The sequence below is a fragment of the Periplaneta americana genome, chromosome 15 (genome assembly GCF_040183065.1).
Source record: "Periplaneta americana isolate PAMFEO1 chromosome 15, P.americana_PAMFEO1_priV1, whole genome shotgun sequence".
NCBI classification, from domain to species: domain Eukaryota; kingdom Metazoa; phylum Arthropoda; class Insecta; order Blattodea; family Blattidae; genus Periplaneta; species Periplaneta americana.
Genome location: NC_091131.1, coordinates 21,315,882 through 21,333,897, shown reverse-complemented (window position 1 = coordinate 21,333,897; position 18,016 = coordinate 21,315,882). Strand labels below are relative to the sequence as shown.

Here is an 18,016-nt window from a genome sequence, read left to right as displayed (position 1 = left end):
TGGTTTTGCTTGATTTTATATTTATTTTTAATTAGTCTTTTGATGGATGTAAAAGGTAGGCTTGTATTTGTATTCTGAATTAAATTGGATCCTTTTTTGGCAAGAAAGTCAGCAGTTTCATTTCCAGCAATTCCGCAATGTGCAGGTATCCATTGCAATTGAATTCTTTTCTGTAGTTTTTGAAGTTGTTGGATCATTTTGTGACATTCTTTAATTTGGATTGACATCATTTTATATGAATTTATTGCATATAATGCTGCTTTAGAATCAGAGAGAATGACAGCATTTTGAAATTTATCTATTCTGTATAGTAGGTGTTGGAGTGAGATATGAATAGCCATTATTTCCGCATCAAAATTTGTTGTATGATGTCCTGCTGGTTGATAAAATGAGAATAACACACACGTAATTCCTGATCCTGAGTTGTTATTGATAGTAGACCCATCTGTGTAGATATGTAACCATTCTTCTGGTGGGTATCTATTGTTCACAGCTTCTAATGCCAGCGCTTTTAGTACAGGTTTGGAAGTTTCAGATTTTGTAACTGGTTCTTCTAAATCTAGCTGAATGTTAATTGGTTCGAAGGTTAGAGGGTTTTCTCTGCTTAAAATGTTTTCTTTAGATTTAGGGAGATTCAATTCTGTTTTTATTTCCGTGACTTTGGACAGGAAACTTGTTTGTGTTTTCAACTTGGTTGGTTGTAACGGTCTTTCTTCCCATTTTGTTGTTGTTAACCATAGCATTTATTAACCGTATAAAACGTTGACAGTGGAATTTCATGTAGCTGGCCATGTGTAATAAATTAGTAGGCCTTGTAGAAAAGAAGACCATCTACTGATTATTGCCAACTTAAATTGTTTGATGGCATTTATCTTGAAGGTTTATTGTCATGACCATTGCATTATTCCATTAGGAGGATTGCTTTTTCCTCTCTTGAGACTATTTAGAACTTCCTAGTTGATATCCATTCATTCTGGGAACAGATATTGTCTCTCACATTCTCAACTACCCTTAGCTTCCTTTCATCTCCTACCAGTACGTAGTTCTAGTAAACCTGATCACTATCATGTCGAGACTATAGTCCTCTGAGGTGGAGGCAGGAAAAAATGGTCGAAACTGTTTCAAAATACACATTTAGTTCATGAGACCAGGTCTTAATCCTTGATGACGATGATGACGACTATCATGATGTGAATATCAATAATACGGGAATTTTCAATCATTTATTGTGGTGTGGAATAATTAGTTTATTGAAAGACTTGGGTTTATTAGCAATTTTGTTTGAAATGCCCCCCCTCTTCACGTGTTTCAGATTCATTGGTTTAGTATCTTCAACAGCTTCATGATGGTGATCTTCTTGGTCGGCCTAGTGTCTATGATTCTTATGAGGACCTTGAGGAAAGACTATGCCCGCTACAGCAAGGATGAAGAGTTGGATGACATGGTATGTTCCACGAGTTATCATTTGAAGACAAGGGATGCTTTGACGTTTTTGAAAAATATTTTCTTCTTCGAGTAAACTGTATTTTTCTTTAATCAAGGAGGACAGAATTATCTTAAAACGTGCTTTCCAGAACTACAGTGTAGATGCTTAAATTATGTAAATGATTAGATAAAATTATCATTTTTATAATGTCGAAATTAATATAAGTTCTGAAAGTTTTTTATATTTTTGGATTAAATATAGATTGATAAAATCATTCTACATTGTTAAAATCATTTTAGGTTAAATTTGTATTGTTAAAACCAGTCTCATGAGTTCAAAACATACACATACACATTTTTCTTTCTTTGTCTTCCTTTTTTTTTTTTTTTGTCCCTTTTCTTTCTTTCCTTCAATTTTGCTTTTTCCTCTATTTTCTTCTTTTTCTGAACCTTTTCACTTCTTTTTTTTTCCTTTACCTTGTTTTCTCTCTTTTTATATTTCATTTGTAATTTTTTTGATTTTATTATTTTTTCATTCCTCATTCCTTCTCTTGTGTTTTTTCATTCGTCCTTTCTCCTCCTTTTCTTTTTCCCTTTTCTCCTCTCCACTTTTCCTTCTCTTCTTCCTTTTTTTCCAAACCAAAGGTGGAGGAACAATCCTCCAACCAGAATGGAGATATCGTGTGGTTAGCATGACGATTCCCCCTGCCATTATAGCTCTGGATTTTGCTATCTGTAGCTCCCCAAGTGCATCACGGTGTTGGAGGGGCACCAGTCCCATACACTGGCCGAAATTACATGAGAAAATTTCTTACCAGCACGAATTCCATAATGCGAGTCCTAGGCAGGTTGCCTTAGACCACGACGTAAGATTTATGATATCATACATAAATTTTATCATTGAATCTCGAAAGAAAGCTGAATGACATACAGTTCACTTAAATTAGATTATTCATCTGTACTAAATAATTTGTTTAATTGTTGCAACAAATAGAAAATACACTGAAACATAAGATCACATGGGTACAAATTCCTGGTAAACTAATGATCTCATTAGTCCAAAATTTTTATCAGATCTTATATATACATACAGCTGTAAGAAACTCACTTTTTACTTAATTTGAGAAAGATCTGTCGGTTTTGTAATTTTTAAAATAGAGTTTGAAAAAAATAATTTTTACAGCATGTAAAAAATTATGAAACTAACTTAATTTTCAAGTTATAAAAATGTTGTTCTTTCCTAATTCCAGGCGTTTGACAATAAAGTCATTTGACCTCTTGCACTCCAATATTTTTCAAAGATATTATCATGGTCAGCCACTGAAGCACAGATTTTGAGGTGTTCCGAATCCATTTCTTGGTTTGAGTTGCACAATGGGCAGATAGGGGACTGATATATTCCAATTCTATGCAGGTGTTTGGCCAAACAATCATGGCCTGTTGCCAATCTAAATGCAGCTACAGACGATTTGCGTGGTAAATCGGGAATTAACTGTGGATTATGATGCAGAGAGTTCCATTTTTTCCCTTGAGATTGTGTTATCAAATTTTGTTTGTTGAAGTCTAAGTATGTAGATTTAATAAAAAAAAAAACTGTGTTACACTATCACAAGGCAATATATAAGATCTGGTAAAAATTTGGGACCAATGGCATCATTAGTTTACCAAGAAAATATATCTATGTGATCTCATGTTTAAGAATATTTTCGATTTGTTGCAACAATTACACAAATTGTAAAGGACAAATCCCCATTCTGTACTTTTTTTTTTTTTTTTTTTTACTTGCCGAACCTTGGTTTCCACTTTCTATCACACCCTTTTTACCAATCCTAATCTCCCCTGTAAATTTTTCCGACTCATTTATTCCCTTCTTTTCTACATGAATCCTCTTTCTTGCACCTGTGTTCCTTATTTAATCTAATGATTAATGACATTCTCAGCTAAATTGAATGTTTCAAATAACATTAATAAAGCACTTTAAAGATCATTTATCAAATATCTCCAGATTATCAATGTGGACCTTAACCCTCTTAGTGGCGACTCTCTTTGCATTTACACAAGTGAACCGCTCCACTGAACCTTCCTCTACGCTCTTAGCACATCACAACAGTAGTCTTTGCCGTCTGGAGAATAGCAGCAAAATGGAAACTATATCATGATTAGTTCGTGACCAGAACCTCTAGCAAAATTATAAACTCATGATGTAATCGCGATTGGCACTCAAAGGGCTAAAACATAGAAATAACCAATATGAATTGCCCGTACAAATGAATTAAGTATGGAGACTCGATCATAGGTTCATAGCAGATTTTTTCATTCTCACTCTTGAATGTGGTGTTAACATGCTTGTGTGATACAGGAGCGGGACCTGGGTGACGAATATGGGTGGAAGCAGGTGCATGGTGATGTGTTCCGTCCTGCATCGCACGCGATGCTATTCTCAGCTCTGGTCGGTGCTGGCTACCAAGTCACCGTTGTCGTGCTCAGTGTGATAATCTTCGCCATCCTCGGAGAACTCTACACAGAGTGAGTTACTGACATGTTTAATTGCTGTTTCGATAATTATTGGTATTGGAAGCAAATGACAAAACCTCAATAATTCTTCGTAATATGTATGATAAGAACTTTCTTATGTTAAATTTTAACGTATCTTGTTAACATGTTTCGACCTATTTTCGGTCATCTTCGGAACTGGTCGTTGTTGGTCTTGGCGCCTCTTGTTTCCTGTGAGGGTGCGTTCGTAGTGTAGAGTCAAAGAGTGTGTGTGTTTTGAAATTGAGTTGTGTGTTGAGAATATCGTTGGGGTGTGTTTTCGTGTGTCTGTATATTTCATATTGTTCTCGTGTGTTTAGTTTCTGGCTTTTTGGTTGGATGTGTAGTATTTCCATGTCTGTGTTGATGATGTCTCTGTGGGTGTGGTTAGCATTTGTGATGTGTTCTGCATATGTGGAGGTGTTTTGTAATTTTGTTGTGGCTGTGGTGTGTTCTTTGTAACGTGTTTGAAATGATCTGCCTGTCTGTCCTATGTAGAAGTTGTTGCAGGTGTTACATTTGTGTTTGTATACGCCTGTGTGGTTGTATTTGTTTCTTTGTGTTGTTTGTGTGTTGAGATGTTTTTGTAGAGTGTTATTTGTTCTGTATGCAATGCTGTAATTTAATTTCTTGAATGAGGTTGCAATTTTATGTGTGTTTTTGTTTTCGTATGTTAGTGTGATGTATTTTTTGTGTTCTTGTGTTTAACACAAGAAAGTTCTTATCATACATATTCCGAAGTGATACAGTGTTAAAAGTTGTGTAATCAAGATGTATAATTCTTCGTAATTATTTTGTAACAATATATGCTAGGATTAGCAGCACATTGAGATTAAGAATGTTGTTGTTGTTGTTGTCTAGTGCGTTGCATTTGGCAATGAAGCCATTAGCAGTCGTGCTTTCCAATACTTTTGAACTGTAATTTCTTCGAGAGATTAAGAATGTGTTTCATGCTCTTTTGCTTGCAGGCGAGGTTCTCTGTTGAGCACAGCGATTTTTGTATATGCAGCCACATCACCCGTGAATGGGTACTTTGGAGGCAGCTTGTATGCTCGTATGGGCGGCAAGATATGGATACGTCAGATGCTGCTGTCTGCCTTCATGCTCCCAGCTCTAGTCTGTGGCACAGCCTTCTTTATCAACTTTATTGCTATTTATTACCATGCATCTCGGGCCATCCCCTTTGGGACCATGGTTAGTAACAACATTGAATATCCACGTTGTTCGTGTACATTTAACTGCACATGTTAAAGATTTAGAGCAGGCGTCTCAAGGCCAATGTATAAAAGTTGTTACAGAGAGCAAGTGTAGTCAGCTGAAGAGATAAGCACAATACCCAAAGACAGCAGATTGCTGATTCATGTCACACGCATGAGCGAGCTAAGTTGCAACTGTCGCGCGAGAAATTCGACAAAGCTGCACTTCTGAGTTGTACTGTCACAATAGACAGTTGCTTTCGGAAGGAATAAAATTTCTTGAGTAGTTTGCAGTAATAATAATAATAATAATAATAATAATAATAATAATAATAATAATAATAATATAATAATAATAATAATAATAATAATAATAAATTTATTTTCTAATTATACATTAATGAGTAAAAATAAATCTGAAGCATGAACAGCCATACATGTTACGTAATTATTTAAGCACAAGGAACTGGCCACCCTACCCCATTATCTCCTGGCATAGTTGCCTCTTAAGTGATGTCTTGTTGGTATCACTTGTGTGGTTCAGACCTTTCTTCAGACAGTTGACTAAACAACAACAATACTTCATTTCTAGTAAATGGTTTTTGGTATCTTTTTTTTTTTTGTTTAGTTTATACTATATTTAATAAAATAAAATTCAATTAAATAGTAATAATAAAATTACAATTAAACTTGTTTGTTGTTAAGGTATGTATTCTTACGATACGTCAATATTAATGTAATTATTACAATAATAGTTAAATAATATGTTTCGTAATGTTTTCAGTAATTAACAATAACCAAAACATCTTAGAAATTCACAATTAATTTAAATTAGAACTATTCCAATCTTAAATCTGGTCTCAAATTCTTTTCTCAAGTCCTTCAGTACTTCACTATATATGTTACACTGGTCTTGATTCAAATTAGGTAACAATTCTAGATTAATGAAGTGGTAAATTGACTCCCACAGTTTCACTTTCCATATGAAAGCTTTCATTTCTTCATATAATAAGGACATTCTTTCTCGGAGATGGACAAATCGTAGCGGTTGCAGATGTCTATTCAAAAATCGCGGTCAATGGCGTCATCCGGAGATACACGAACTGCTCCCGCATCTTGTTCCACTCTAACATTAAAAAAGAGAGAGGAGGAAGTGCTCCGAGAAGGCCCTATTGAGACGTCTGAATTAGAGATTTAGCATTATGCTACCAATATTCACACTGTGTTTATCGTTAATGCAGGTTTCTTGGTTTTTATATAGTGTTGTAGGTGAGATTTTTCAGTTTCTTCAATTGTCGAATCTTCAGAGAGAAGATACAGTACGCATATTACCCTACAAAATGCTATAAGTACCTAAAATTAACATCTAATGTCAATACTGTGAAAGTCACATATCCCATATTAGTGTAAAGTTGTTGAATGAGTTGTTAGTTTTTAGATTTGGGTATTTAAGTAAAAAGCCATGACAGCAGTCTCGTGGCTAGATTGCTGAACGAACTTATAATGCTGTGCACCTGGGTTCAATCCATCAGGAATGTGGATAATAAAAACATTTTTTTGAAAACATCACTGACTGAGGGAGAAGTGAAATATGTTGGTCATTTTAACAATTTGTATGAGAACCAAGAGAAATATGTTGTTATTTTCTAATGCCAGGCGTTTGACAATAAAGTCATTTGACCTCTTGCACTCCAATATTTTTCAAAGATATTATCATGGTCAGCCACTGAAGCACAGATTTTGAGGTGTTCCGAATCCATTTCTTGGTTTGAGTTGCACAATGGGCAGTTAGGGGACTGATATATTCAAATTCTATGCAGGTGTTTGGCCAAACAATCATGGCCTGTTGCAGTGGCGGCTCGTGGGTATTGAATTCAGGGGGGCAGCATACAAAAATAAACCAAGCAACTTACCTTATTTAAAGATTAGTTCCATGCGCCTTCTCTTGTAGGTCGCAAACTTTTTAATCATCTTCTTATTAAAATCCGATATGTTGTTTAACATAGTCTTTACAATGGAAAACATAGCTAATGCGGTCAGGCTCTCTTCTCTCATCGTATTTCTAAGATAGGATTTTACTCTCTTCAAACACGAAAAGAAACGTTCTGGTTCGGAAGTTGTCATTGGTATGGTGATAGCTATGCGTAGTAATTCCACAACTTCTGAGAATGAGGCCTGCAAGTTCTCAGATAGAAGAAACTGCACGACCTTGACTGCGTCACTGATATTTCTGAATTCTTGTCTCTGATACAACACATGGAGTTCCGTTTTTAGTTTGTCTTTGTCGAACATCAGAAAAAGCTTCACACATACATTTAGGTCATTTTCAGGAAATGAGCTTTTGTAGCATTCAAATTTTTCTTGATACAGAAGAGAATATAATATCAGATGATCTATGAACTGGAATCAGGTGTTAGCTTGTGTGATAATGAGGTCACACACTTCCTTGGCTGCCGCAACCCTTGTCTGAATCCCTTCGACCTTATGACACTTTTTAGGGTTTTCATTTTCACAGATCTCGCCGCTCAACTGTGCACTGTTCCCTAATGTCTGTATGGCATTAACAAAGCTTGATATGCAGAGTGGCCTCGGTAGCATAGTCGGTTGCGGGTTCGATCCCGGCCCAGGTCGATGGCATTTAAATGTGTTTAAATGAGACAGGCTCATGTTAGTAGACTTACTGGCATTTAAAAGAATCCTGTGGGACAAAATTCCGGCACACCGGCGACGCTGATATAACCCCTGCATTTGCGAGTGTCGTTAAATAAACCATAATTTAATTTTTATATGCAGATTTGAATCTTAGAAATATCTAACTGGCGATGTTGTAGTTGGTTGTATAATATATCTACATGATACATCAATTAAAAAAAAAAAAAACTGAGACAGAAATTGAATTCAGGATCTTCAAGAGTACGCACCAGGGCGCTTGCCTCATTTATTGTGATATTGTTAGATGTTTCAGATTCCATTATGGTTTGAAAACATTCTAGCAATGGCTCCTTCTTCTCATGAACAACATTTACTGTTCTTATTGTAAAACTCCATCTTGTTGCCCCAGCTGATAGAATTGTCTTTGAAACACATTAATCTAATACAGGCTGTGTGGAGATCGAGAGACGAAAGCAGGGATACTGGATAAATCAGCAAAAAATATGCGAGCCTTTGTATTTTGTTTAGCAGCTCTTTCCATTATGAGATTCAACTGATGGGCACTTAATTTCACATTTCTCCTGAATTGTTAAGGTACTGAACTGAATAGACAGTAAATATTGTACAGACTTAAACATTGTTGCACTTCTTATACTCACGACATTAAAGAAAATGCATTTAAAACTGCGTGCTACTGACAAGCTGCTGTAAATTTTGCAGCGCCTGGAAACTCTGGATTCACGTGAGGGGTAGCAGGGGGAGAGGTAAAACTAACGCGCAAAGCATCCGAGACGAGACTGGCAGCTCCAGGGGAGGAAGTGGCTTCACTCATAGTCCTTGTTTCTGGCTTTGCTCTGGCAGCACCAGGGGAGGAAGCGACTTCACTAACGATTGCGTGCATGTCAATGAGAGCAGAATTAAAAAAAATTCGAGCCGCTAAATGGAGACTGTATAATAAATGTATTTCATAACATAACATGAGACGAGCCACAAATGTCTGGGGGTGCTGCAGCTCCGCAGCCCCCCTTCGAAAGCTGCCTATGGCCTGTTGCCAATCTAAATGCAGCTACAGACGATTTTCGTGGTAAATCGGGAATTAACTGTGGATTATGATGCAGAGAGTTCCATTTTTTCCCTTGAGAGTTGGTCAGTGGGTCCATTGGATCTAGCTGGGAGATCTTGTTGATCACCAGCTTTCCCTCCTTAAGCCACTGGAGGCCGATTTTAGTGCCATAGCAGGTCAGCACTAGGAACAGAAAAGTAGGAAGGGTAGGAAGGAAAGTGAAATGAACCCCTAGGCCTCGAATGCTTAATGCCGTCGAGGTCGAAGAAAGTAAGAGTTCAGTCAGAGGACTGGATAGGAAAGGGAAAAGAGGGAATTAGGTATTGAATAGAGGAAAATTATACCAAATTCAGTCATTAACTCATCAAATTGACCAGTGCTAATTGATGAATAGCCCCTCCCTTTAGTTCAGCTCGTAAAATTATGCTTACTAACAGCTGCACCACGGGAAGGTAAGGATGGGACATTGGGTATTTGTCCAGGTTGGTTCCTTAAAGCCTTCAATGGGAAGGATTAATAGCTCTCCTCCCTGTATCTGACAGATACCCTTTTGCAGCAAGAGAAATATAAAAAAATATAGTGTTATCTAACAAAATATTATAACACTACAGTAAATTAAGCTTTTATCGCATTGTTGTAATATTATGAGTTGTTAGTTCTATTTGAGAAATTTCAGTATGTCGAATATCGTAAGTTTGTATGTCCAGATTGATTAGAAATAGGTGCTATAAAATGTTTTTAATGTTGAGCTTTGCTATAGAGGCATACTATATATATTTAGTAGTTTTTGTAGCAAGTGTAATTTCTTGTATAAACAGTAGACATAGGATTTATGTACACTAAAAGCTAAGAATGCCTTTAAGTGAATGTGTTCCATTGGGAATGTTTCTAGCCCTGATCGACAAGTCTCCGACATCTTAACAGTAGGTAAATGACATGAACTGGAGCCATGCGTATTGCAAACTACATGCTGATGTATAAGTGGTGGTTAAGACTGGTAATAGTATTAAACAAAATACTCTCGTGGTTCAGTTAACACAGAGTTTTTCTCTGGGATTTCCAGTTCCCCTGTGACATTGCAACAAATCCCCATCATCATATCATCTCATCACGGGTGTAGTGTAGACCAGCCTCTTATGGCGCACCCTGGACAATGACTCTGTCAGTAAATTGGTCTACACAACTGGCTTCATATGGGTGAATGACGAATAGTCAAGTACATGCCATCCATTCATAGTAGCCACCGGCGTGGCTCAGTCGGTTATGGCGCGTGCCTGCTGGTCTGAAGTTGCGCTCAGGCGCGGGTTCGATCCCCGCTTGGGCTGATTACCTGATTGGGATTTTTCTAAGGTTTTCCCCAACCGTAAGGTGAATGCCAGGTAATTTATGGTGAATCCTCGGCCTAATCTCGCCAAATACCATCTCGCTTCACCAATCTCATCGATGCTAAAATCCCGGGCCAGGTCGATGGCATTCAAGTGTGCTTAAATGCGACAGGCTCATGTCAGTAGATTTACTGGCATGTAAAAGAACTCCTGCGGGACAAAATTCCAGCACATCCGGCGACGCTGATATAACCTCTGCAGTTGCGAGGGTCGTTAAATAAAACATAACATAACATTCGACGTTAAATAACCTCGTAGTTGATACAGCGTCGTTAAATAACCAACTTAAAAAAACTCCATTCATAGTGTTCAGCCCAAGAGCAGGTCTTTCACTGCAAATCCAGCATTCTCCAGTCTTTCCTATTTTTTGCCTTCCTCTTAGTCTCCTCATGTGATCCATATAGCTTAATGTTGTCTATCATCTGATATCTTCTTCTCCCCGAACTCTTCTCCTGTTACCATATACTTAAGTAAATGTTTATGCTGTGTTGTGGAAGCTTTGTTGTGTGATGTAGCTGAAAGTGTCTCCTGTTCACCAGGTCGCTGTGACGTGCATTTGCATCTTTGTGATACTGCCACTGACTCTTGTGGGCACGGTGCTGGGACGCAACCTGGCAGGACAGCCAGACTTCCCATGCCGCATCAACGCAGTCCCACGCCCCATTCCTGAGAAGAAGTGGTTCATGGAGCCTGCAGTCATCGTTGTCCTTGGAGGAGTACTGCCTTTTGGCTCAATTTTCATTGAGATGTAGGTACCGCTAAAATAAGGTGATGTCAGCACCATTTCACCTCTCAACATGACTATTGCTTTTTTTTTTGTTTTAAATCTTAATCATTACGTTGATTTTTATTGCTTACCCAACAGGTGTGTGCTGTTAGTTGATAATGGTAGGGCTGGAGGATAATTTATTTTATTTTGTTATAATGGAAATTCAAATTCTAATTAATGTTTTGCATACCTTATACATAGAGGTGTGAAATTATAGCTTTTGTAGTTATAGCAAAAATGTTTAAAAAAAAAAAAAAAGCATTTTATAGCAGTAATTCTTTGAAGAAATAGCATTTATGTATGTATGTATGTATTCACACTGCAGTGGGTATTTACCCGGTGGCAGTGGTAACTAATTACACTCCATAATGACAATAATAAACTTATTAATTAAAAATACAATTAATAATAATACTAATAATTAATACTAACAATAATAATAATAATAACAACAACAACAACAGGGAATATACTAAATTAAATGAAACGATCACTTAAAATAACATTTGAAATAAATCTAATTTGTATCTTAAAATTAAGATCGAACTAAAACCCACGAGTATGATATGTTCATATCTGCACAAGTAGCTTTCAAATTACACTCATTTCGCTGTCAACTCACTCACTGCAATGGAACTACGACACATTTCACTGATTCTATCCTGAGTTCACTAACACTTCAAAAACATTTCACTGTTCAAATACTATGCACTGCCACTATAAACTATAAAGCTTCACTGACAGGAACACGTTTCACTTACACAGCACACTCCACTGACACGACATACTTCTTCACTGATACAACACACTTCACTGACACAACGTAATTCTTCACTGATACAACACTTCAATAACAACATATCATTTACACCCTTTAAATACTGTGTATAATTACCGTCTATTAGTAAGGTCCTTAAGCCTATTTTTAAATACATTTTTAGTTGTTGGTTATTAGCTCAGACCTGTTTTGTTATTTAACATATTGCAGAGGTGTTAATGAAAATAAGATATGTAATTGGTAATGGACATACCTGATTAATATTACAATGTTTAGTTAAGTTACTATAGTTTATGTGGCGGCCGGTTAGCCCAGTTGGTAGAGCAGCTGGCTACGGACTGGAAGGTCTGGGGTTCGACCCCAGGTGGTGGCAGGATTTTTTCTCGTTCCCAAACTTTCAGAACGGCCCCGAGGTTCACTCAGCCTCTTATAAAATTGAGTACCGGGTCTTTCCTGGAGATAAAAGGCGGTCAGAGCGTGGTGCCGACCACACCACCTCATTCTAGTGCCGAGGTCATGGAAAGCATGGGGCTCTACCTCCATGCCCCCCAAGTGCCTTCATGGCATGTTACGGGGATACCTTTACCTTTTTTACTATAGTTTATGTTGCCAAAAAAAAAAGGACAAAAACCAGTAAAAGGCATGTTTTAATGTGTGAGGCAGTTTTAATATTATTGCCAATCACCTGTGGGCACTTAATAGGTGGGACAAACATAATAGTTTCACTTAAAAAAAATACGGAAACACATTAAATATAAATAAATATACAATTAAACACTACTATCTGACCGGAGAACAGGAAGTCGCAGGTTCGATTCCCGCTCGAGGTTGTGAAATTTTTACGGGACACCAATAGAATATGTACCGGAATATGTTTACCTGGGACAAAACCTAGCATTCCACTACAACATAGAGAAAGAGGTGAAAAGAAGAATTGGACAAGCCTGGAAGAAATTCTGGAGCCTCAACTTCATTCTGAAAGACGCAACCCTGAAAACGAGTACAAAAGCGGAAGTGCTAGAAAAATGTGTGTTACCGGTACTGACATACAGCAGTCAAACCTGCTCATTAAACGGGAAGACAAAGCACATGATCCAAGTATGCCAGGGAAAAATGGAGAGGATGATATTGCGAGTATCTCTAAGGGACAAGATCCAGAACGAAGACATACGTAGAACCACAGGTTTGAAGGACGCAATGACATAGCAGAAGGGCTCAAATGACAATGGGGAGGCCACGTGGCGAGGATGCAGAGTACCAAATGGATATACAGAGCAACCATGTGGACCCCAGGACCGGCAAAAGGCGCGTAGGGAGACAGAAGACCAGATGGGCGGACTCATTCGTCAAACGAGCTGGTCACCAATGGACGAGACTAGCGAGGAACAGAGGAGAGTGGAAACAACAGGCACCGGGACGACAGCGATAGGAGGAGCACAGCATAAATGTAAATGCAGAAATACAGAGGAAGTGCCAGAACTGAAGCGAGCTGCAAATACAGACGCAACAACAGAACCAACAGTGATCAGTGAAAGTGCAATATAGTGCAAAATAGGTGCAAGTGCAAAAGTGAAGTGAAAAGAAAACGTACAAATCACACACAAAATGTTCAGTGAATACACTGTATTTGGAATAGCAACAAACCTGTGAAATACCCCAGAGCAACAAACACTCTCTACAAATAGCTAGCCTAGTGAGTGCCGGCACCCGCTACTAAGTGTGTGCTCGTAAAGCTACCCCACCTACCGGTGGGAGGCCTTAGTCCTCAAGGGATGTTATAGGCTAAATTCATTCATTCATATAAACAAAAAAAGGCCTGTGATAGGGAGTAGTATCTCGTCCAAAAACTGCCTGCATCAGCAACTGCCCTCATAGACCTTTTTATTTACAGACAGAAATATTGCTTAGGAGAGAGGTGGGGGTTTGTTATTTACTAGAATTTGGGCATATATTGTAAGAGATGTCGCAACATAAATGTAGCTTTTCGAGTCATATAATGGTAAATTTATAATATAAAAAATGATGATTGTTGGAGACTTGAATCTTCAACTAGTACTATTCACTTGTTTTGGAGGCCTGTGCCGTAATGATCTTCACTACTGAAACTGATAGTACCAGCTCAGCATCCTACGTTATTTTCCCTTTTGATATTCACTTCGATTGATTTTGTATTTATCAGTTTTATGATTTCACTCTTCAAAGGCTCTGATGTATAAAAAATCATCCCTCCAATTTGAAACATACTTGAAACTCCTAAACAATACAGTAAATTTAAACGGTTTTATTATTTGTCAACTTGTGAACTACAGCTTTGACGAGATAAGCATGCACATTATTATGTATCTGGAACTTATACAATTGTTTTTGACGTTTTCCTTGAAATCCATCAGTATTTTGTTGAAGTGCTTCCTGTTTCTCGTGTTTGGGTCTTCAGATAATGTTTCTTTTGTCTTTGTTGCAGGTACTTCATCTTCACGTCTTTCTGGGCGTACAAGATATACTATGTATATGGGTTCATGCTGCTCGTATTTATCATTTTGATGATTGTGACAGTGTGTGTCACCATTGTTTGCACGTATTTCTTACTAAATGCAGAAGACTATCGATGGTGAGTTAGTATGAAATATGATAAGCACTAATGTGCCATTTTAGCATTTAATCACTTTACTATTTTGGCTATTTCTCATATTCTTCTAAGCTCTTTTTGATTGTTTGATTTTCCATCAGCTAAATTATAAAAATAATTTTTCATGTGTCGTAAGTTCTTAGTTTATTAGTTTTTTTGTGTATACGAAATATAAGTACTGTAGTATTATGTTACTAAAATATCTATTTCGAAATGTTCATAAAATTACATCTTTTACCTCCCATGGCAGCAAAGAGTAGTGTTGCAGTATGCTGTCCGACCATCTGTGTACACAATTTTCTTTCAAAATGATGGGACAGATTTTGTTCATACTTGGTATTTGCTAGAGGTGGGTTGTGACAGCATTTTGCCATCATAGCTCTGGAAAATCGCTGTGGAGGCTAGCTCACAAACTGGGAACAGAAAGAACAACGAGAATGGAAGAAATTGTTAAAATAAACGTATTTAAATGTGAGCATTCACAGTTAACAAGAAGCTTGCTGCAGTCCGGGAACGGGAATGTAAGAATTGGCGAAGTTTTAACTTTGCTGTTCTTATTTCCGATCACAGCCTACTAGATTCATTCTGTTGTTATCCAAAAGCTATTTGGTCTTACATATTTTGCAGCATGGACACCGTGACATAATTTCTTGTCCATTCATTGCTTGTAACTAACACAGAAATTCAGTAAAATGACTCCATATATGCTATGTATACATGTGACCATTTTACCATGTAAATATTCCGTGCCTTAAATTTCGAAATTGATTAACCTGTATTTATGTTGGCTGGTTTGTATTCAGTAGAGAATTTCATTGGTAAAATAACATCAGAATGCATAATATCGACTTTATATAATATCATTATTGAGATACATATTGAATATACATAGCAATTTTTGTTCTCGGTTTATTGTGAATCAAAAATCTTCACATTCACGTTCTTCGTTTTCCATTCTCGTTACTGGTTTATTGTGGACCAGCCTTGATAGATAACGGAAATTTCACCACAGTGTAATTTTTGTATTTGGATAATTCTTGGAGATTGTGAATATCACGAGCTGACAGGTGTTTATGTTTATTGCTGTTCTGTGAGTTGAAATATTGGTGCGGTAAGGATTATATCAATACTGTAATATTGATTAGGCCAGGAGTGGCAAACTCGCATTGTAAATAGAGCAGTCTGCATAATAGCAACTGAGGTAAGGGGAGAGGCTAAGCTCTCTGTAAGTAACTGTTTCCTGGCCCTGGATTAGATGATATGCGATTAGCAGTGTTATTGTGATGTGTGGGCACTTATGACCAAGAATGTTCACGAATAATTTGGCGAATCATATACGTACATCAGCTATGAATTAAGTATTGGTCGGAGATGGCAATTTCTTGGAACTGTGATTTTCGAACCACAGTCACAGTCAGAACCAGCAACAAACCTGTCACAGCTACTAAATCACAGGCCTCCAAATCAAACCCCACTACTAGTATTTACAATTCCATTCATCAAATGTCGATGAATGTACTGTAAAATATAAATATTTTTGCAAAATTACGGAGGGTTTACTTGAAAAAGAAATAACACGAAATGATTGGATGCAGATTTGCAGAGATGGCTCTATTTTGAACAATGAAGGGGCTGGACAGTTTTTTTTTTTTTTTTTTCTGTGTATAAATTTTTATTATTGGAAAATAGATTTCGAGTCCACACCTGTGGAGTAACGGTTAGCACGTCTAGCCGTGAAACCAGGTGGCCCGGGTTCGATTCCCGGTCGGGGCAAGTTACCTGGTTGAGGTTTTTTCTGGGGTTTTCCCTCAACCCAATATGAGTAAATGCTGGGTAACTTTCGGTGCTGGACCCCGGACTTGTTTCACCAGCATTATCACCTTCATCTCATTCAGACGCTAAATAACCTAAGATGTTGACAAAGCGTCTTAAAATAACCTAAAATAAAAAAAAATAAAACAGATTTCGACAGCAAGTTTGAAGCTGTTTACACGTCACTCCAAAATGTGTTTGGATCTCAGTCCACTGTGGAATGAAATAGCTTGATATGTTAGGCCCCCCCCCCCCACCCAAAAAAAAAGAGGAATTTAAATTAAGATAACATCAAAATACTAAAACCATATGGGTCTATAAAAATGGATTATGAAAAAGAAAATTAGTGTCAATTATTACCCAGCACAATTTAACAGCCGAAAATAAAATTTTGCGAGAGGTTTGAAATTAATTTCTGGTCTAGTTAGGAAATATGTTGCAGCTTTATTCAGATTGCTCACTAGTCAGGATTGCCTAACTAATTAATAATTTTCATAGACTTAGTTCATTAATTTCTTCTAATTGCTACTTATGCACAAAAGAAGAAAATATGGATATGTAACACTTGACTAGCTTGTACGATGACAGTGTAAAGTAATCAGTATCATGTTATACATACATTGGTTCCTGGAAGAATACCCCCTCTTCCAGTACTTAATTTTATGACAGTCTTGTAGGCCATACAGTTATTTAGACAGTTATGACAGTAAAATCCTCTTCCTTCCATCTGGAATTGAACCCATGTCTTTCCAATCCGAAATTTATCTCGACTCTCTTCTAGAAGTAAGGTAATGCTATTTTCAGAAATAAAAGCATTATTTTAAGTTTCAAATATTTTGAAAATGAAATGTATTACAGCATTTATGACATTGAATATATATCACAGAAAATCTATTCATAAATGTATGATGAATACTGTTAGTAAGTGGAATTTTGTCATTGCATGAAATCAGATTCTGCTGTACGAATTGATTTTTATTGTAATTGTAATTGTAATTTCAATACTAATTGTAATTTTACTTGTAATTGTAAATTTAATATTAATTATAATTTTACTTGTAATTGTAATTGTAAATTTAATATTAATTGTAATTTTATTCTTCATATTATAGTTGTAATCCCCTGGTAAAGGGGCAGAGAAGACCTGACGGCCTTATCTCTACCAGGTTAAATAAATAAATACTAAGTACTAAAATACGAATCTTAACAAGTTGCTTCATTTGTTTCAGGCAATGGACAAGTTTCTTGGCTGCAGCTTCAACTTCTGGCTACGTCTACATGTATTCCTTTTACTATTTCTTCTTTAAAACTAAGTAAGTAGATACATATATTTTCACTAAAATTAACTTCTGCTCCTAGATTAGATGTAAGTAAAATTTCAAAAGTGGACCGTAGTAAACAAATTATGAGAGAGAGTATCTTCATGCAGCTAGTGCACACATCTTTATTATTCTAATGTCCTGTACAAATTCATAATTGAGGCATTCCCTGGAATAACAGCTTAATGTTTGTTACGTCGTTTTTCTATTTCCGCATGTATTGAACCCTTAATAACACATATCCCTGCTGACAAAATAATATTTCCCTCTAACAAACACAGCACCCTCTAGAAACATTTGAACATCGATCTGCACAATGCTGTTATACGAGATCTAAAATATTTAATGGTCTGTATCTCAAATTCAAGATTTTTGTAGTTAAGTTCTTGTTCCAGAGAACACCTCATTTTATTTCTTTGAAGCTTCTTCGCAATTTGGTTACTATCTCCATATGCCTCT

At 36.8% G+C, this 18,016-nt stretch overlaps 1 protein-coding gene across 1 annotated transcript in view; it reads left to right on the top strand.

Moving 5' to 3' along the window:
- Positions 1–18,016, top strand: part of TM9SF3 (transmembrane 9 superfamily protein member 3) — a 55,247-nt gene that overhangs the window by 23,893 nt on the left and 13,338 nt on the right. The window contains exons 5-10 of the mRNA XM_069846779.1: positions 1,313–1,444; positions 3,785–3,951; positions 4,926–5,151; positions 10,793–11,001; positions 14,262–14,408; positions 17,468–17,551. Of these exons, the coding sequence (XP_069702880.1) occupies positions 1,313–1,444; positions 3,785–3,951; positions 4,926–5,151; positions 10,793–11,001; positions 14,262–14,408; positions 17,468–17,551 (965 nt within the window). The remainder of the gene's footprint in view (positions 1–1,312; positions 1,445–3,784; positions 3,952–4,925; positions 5,152–10,792; positions 11,002–14,261; positions 14,409–17,467; positions 17,552–18,016) is intronic.